General features: G+C 46.0%; 1 protein-coding gene across 1 annotated transcript in view; it reads right to left on the bottom strand.

Moving 5' to 3' along the window:
• The window catches only part of GARNL3 (GTPase activating Rap/RanGAP domain like 3), a 140,746-nt gene that overhangs the window by 89,089 nt on the left and 47,006 nt on the right, over window positions 1–4,651 (bottom strand). The window contains exon 3 of the mRNA XM_003785425.3: window positions 2,339–2,413. Coding sequence (XP_003785473.1) covers window positions 2,339–2,413 — 75 coding nt within the window. The remainder of the gene's footprint in view (window positions 1–2,338; window positions 2,414–4,651) is intronic.

The following is a 4,651-nucleotide window of genomic DNA, read 5'->3' as shown; positions in this document are numbered from 1 at the left end:
GGCTTTAACTGAGAACACACCAGTTTCTTTTCCTCTGGGTGCCAGATGCCTGTGAGGTTTTTATTAGGCTAGGAAGTAACATGGGCCAGAGCTTTTAACTGAAGACCATCAGTGTCAAACAGCCAAGGTACTCCAACAGAGCACTCTTGCTGGGTAGCTTTTGTGGAAACAAAACCCAAACCAATATCTGATTCTTCATGTTATATTTCCAGATAAGTAATCTGAGACAGGACTATGTTTTGAACACAATAGGCTAAAGTGATTTGTAAAATCAATAACTGCACCAAATCCTCCCTAAGGTGTCGAGTGAACTGCCCAAGGCCATGCTACTGGTGAGCTTTAGAGCCATGATTTGAGCTTCAACAGTCTGACTGTAGATCCACTTGTGATCATGACCCAGCACAGGTGATTTCCAGTCCCTGAATGGACAGTCCCAGAACCTGTCCTCTGGCATATGGCAGGGCGAGGTGACACAGCTGGGTGAGCAGTGTTTGATGATCAAAGTGTACAGTGATCCTAGGACCACATAAAGGCCCCATTTATGTCTTTCCTAGGAAGTGTGGATTTCCTCCAGACTCTGGGCCTACCAGGGGCCAGAGTTGTGCTTATGTGGAGCTGGGGAAAGCCCAGTGTAGTTTGTTCATCTTGGGCTAGGCTGAGGTTTTGCAAAACTTTGGTAGCAGAAGAATGTCCTGAGGTACAGCAGCCCACTCAGCATGGTGGCTGCCAGCTTTTCAACCAACGGAGAAACAAGGGCTCAGTACTTCTGTTCTTGTTTTGTTTTGTTTTTTTGAGACAGAGTCTTACTTTGTCACCCTTGGTCGAGTGCCATGGCATCATAGCTCACAGCAACCTCGAACTCTTGGCCTCAAGCAATTCTCTTGCCTCTGTCTCCTGAGTAGCTGGGAGTACAGGTGCCCTCTATAACACCCAGCTAGTTTTAGAGATGAGGTCTCATTCTGGCTCAGGCTGGTCTCAAACCTGTGAGCTCAGACAATCCACCTGCCTTGGCCTCCCAGAGTGCTAGGATTACAGGTGTGAGCCACCGTGCCTGGCCTAGTGCTTCTGTTCTTGACTTAGTTCTTGGGACATCCTTGGCTGCTAGAGCTTGTGGTGGTGAGGCTGTCTGGTTCCAGGAGCCAGATCATTTGGGGAGGGTTGTTTCTAAGCTTTAGAAGAAAAATCCCTCAGGAATTCCTTCTATGTGGGTCAGCTGACATCATTCTGGACAAAAATGAGGTATGTGGGTACCTCTTAAGGGGTCCAGCCCACAGTGGCAATGGTCCATGCCAGGTGAATGGGTATGCTAAACTAAGGCCACAGGTAAAAATGAGCAACAGCTTTTCAAATGCCATGGACTTTCAAATTAAATTTACCTTTCTCCACCAAGAATTTACCTTCAGAGGTGGTCAGGAGAACAATGCTGGCACTGCAGCAGTAGTTACGGTAACAGCCAGTATTACTGTGGCATCCAGCACCTAGTCAATGCTTGCTGTGTGCCAGGCATAGTGCTTAGAGCTTTAGGAGCACAGTTCTCATGGCTCCTGCAATAATCCTAAAACTGTTTCTAATTCACAAATGAAGAGACGGGGACTGAGGAAGGCTGGGTTCCTTGTCCAGGATCACATAAATGGGAGGTAGGGGTGCTTGAGCTTGAACCCTGGCTTGTCTGCCTCCAAAGTTGGGAGTGCTGAAGCCCCCTGATGAGCTACGGAACAAAGAGGTAGCAAAAAATAAAAGGCTGAGGAGTTTTACCACACTCTGAAGTTTTGGGGTTAGATCCCAAAGGATAAAACAGCCAGAGGCAGTTCTGAATAACGAGAAAAGCAAGTCAAGTCCCTGCAGCCTGCAGTGGTGGTGGTGGGGGGAAGAGCCCACAGAGAAGGCCCAGGCCAAAGACAGGTAGGTTGTTTTGGTACCTTCCTGGTATCTCCTTGGAATAAAGATGACACTTTGTACTTGCAACAATTCTCTGCATCTTCCTCATGCACCCTGGCACTGGTCAGATGGCCATGCTGGCAAAGGAAGAGTTGGGATCCTGGGGGCCATCCATAAGGGGCACTAGATTTGTCTTTCATCTCATCACAGGCAGAATACCTTCAAGTGTCTACCTAGTTTTAACACAGAACTTTTAAAGGGCATGCGACACCCTATTCTTCCAAGCCAGAATACTGGCATTTCCCTTCCATCTGCTTTAAGCAAAGCTCTGAGAGGCTCCCTTTACTCCTTCCAGGACTCTATCTAGACAAGCTTTTCATGGCAGTGAAGAGCACGCTATATCACAAGCACTGTGATCGTGTGCCTGGTGACATTACAGGCACTGGGGAGGCTTCCTTACCTCATCTGAAGAGCCATTTTCCACTCTGAATCTTCCAGCCCTTTGGATGGCTCCATCAGCATCACTGGAAATAAGCTAGGGGGAAAAAACGTTCAATTAGGTAGCAAGTCACCATTTGCAGTGCCCCGTCTGCCTGTATGCACCTATCCTGTAAGGAAGCCACACCTGTGACACTGACTGGCGAGCCCTGCTCAGGATCTAACAGTCTTTTCAGAGCTCTGTCAGCCAAGTCCTCATACGGTTGGCCCCCCTGTCTTTAGGAGTGCAAAAGTGTGGAACATTTAACCCCAGAGAGTGGAAAACAAGAGCATTACATCTAAATTTGAATATATTCCAATAGGGACGAACATTAACGCGATGGTCCCTGGAAAAACAATCTTAATACACGTCACATGTGGACAAGTGGCAGCTCACAGATGGCAAAACCAAAAGCCAAGTCTCAAGTTCAACTGCCTTCATGGGAAAGCCTAAAGAACAATTAGTGGCTGGCATGAACCCAAGGCTCTGCTACCATCAGAGAAAGCTCTTGTGCTTCATTCAGTTTTAATCGGTTTCCAAAAGGTCAATTAGCCCCTTCCCAGGCCGACTATGTTTTAGCTCTGGCAAGGTAATGCTTGCAAATAGTCCCCAAGGAGTTTGACACTAGAAAGAGGTGAGTGAACAGATCAAGACTTCGCACATCAGTTCGAAAATTACTGACTTAAGATTTAACTTATTTTCTCCTTCTAGATTTCTCAGTAGCAACTAGGGGAAAAAATGACACATCTTTTTTAAACTTTTTAAATTAACTTGCAATTTGCACCAAAAATCTGCCCATAATTTCTATCTCCCAGACTCTTTGGAACACACTTGCTCTAAGGGGCACTTCTCACCCCTTAACTCAGGACTCACCCACCAAAACAGAAATAGGATTTGTTAGGAAGATTGTTAATTCATATTCACTGGTGTTTAAGAGATATGAAAGTATGAAAATTAATGGGAAAATTTCAGGGAGAAACACCCACAAATTTTCTCAAAGAAAATTGTTTGGAAAAGATTGATATGTTTTTTTCCTTGAGAAATATAACAATACCTTGTATTTATCAAGTGCTTCCACGTGCTGCGCTCTCCTGCCCTGAACATGCATTGTCTCATTTAATTCTCATAACAACAACACAGGGGAGGTACCATTACTGTTCTCATTTATGAATGAGGAAACTGAGGCAGAGAAAGGTAAAACAACCAGCTAAAGTCATGTAGCTAGTTCATACAGGAAGAGCTGTGCGTGAACAAAGGCAGCCTGACCGTGGAAGCTCATCCTCATCTAATCAACCCTACCTAGCCATCCTCCAGGGCTGTCCATCACAAGACCCAGTTTTATACCTCATCTTCCTCCTGCAAAGTAATTTCTAAAAATAAATGCCTAGCTCAGCTCCCAGTGAGTAGGGCGCCAGCCACATACACTGAGGTGGGTGTGTTAAAGCCTGGCCCAGGCCAGCTAAACAACATTGACAACTGCAACAACAACAACAAAAATAGCCGGGCATTGTGGCAGGCGCCTGTGTCTCAGCTACTTGGGAGGCTGAGGCAAAAGAATCACTTAAGCTTAAGAGTTTGAGGTTGCTGTGAGCTGTGATGCCACAGCACTCTACCGAGGATGACATAATAAGACTCTGTCACAAAAAATAAATAAATAACTGCCAAGGATGCACTACTGAGGCTGAGTAGGAATGAATTTTACCTTGCGCAATCAGAGGTCTGGCCTTTGCCCTTGGCTCTTGGTAGGTGATCTCTAAGCCTCAGGAACATCCCGCATGCGTGTCTGAGGGACGCTGAGCCTTGCTGGATAACAATAAAGTGATTTACGATAGGGGCTTTGGATTGCATGGTATCAGCTCTCCCTCTGGAGGGTCTCTTGGTTAAGGTCAGCCATGGGGTAGCTAACCATGTCTACAGGGTGAAGCCCCACTAAAAACTTCAGCTCAAGTGAGTTTCTCTAGCTGGCAATACTCTGGGCGTATTGTCACACATCATTGCCAGGACGAGTGAACACTGTCACTCCATTGGGAGTGGACAAATGGAAGCTCTACATCTGAAACCCTTTTGAACTCCATCTCATACATCTTTTCCCTTGGTTTTATTTTATTTTTGAGATAGGGTCTCACTCTGTTGCCCAGGCTGGAGTGCCGTGGTATTACCATATCTCACTGCAACCTCAAACTTCTCAGCTCAAGTGATTCTCCTGCCTCAGACTTCCAAGTAGCTAGGACTACAGGTGTGTGCCACTGCACTTGGCTAATTTTTCTATTTTTTGTAGAGATGGTCTTGCTCTTG

Source organism: Otolemur garnettii, unplaced genomic scaffold (assembly GCF_000181295.1).
Source record: "Otolemur garnettii isolate 467f Iridium unplaced genomic scaffold, OtoGar3 scaffold00014, whole genome shotgun sequence".
NCBI lineage: Eukaryota > Metazoa > Chordata > Mammalia > Primates > Galagidae > Otolemur > Otolemur garnettii.
Note: the sequence above shows the minus strand (reverse complement) of the source record. Positions and strands in the feature narration are given on the sequence as shown.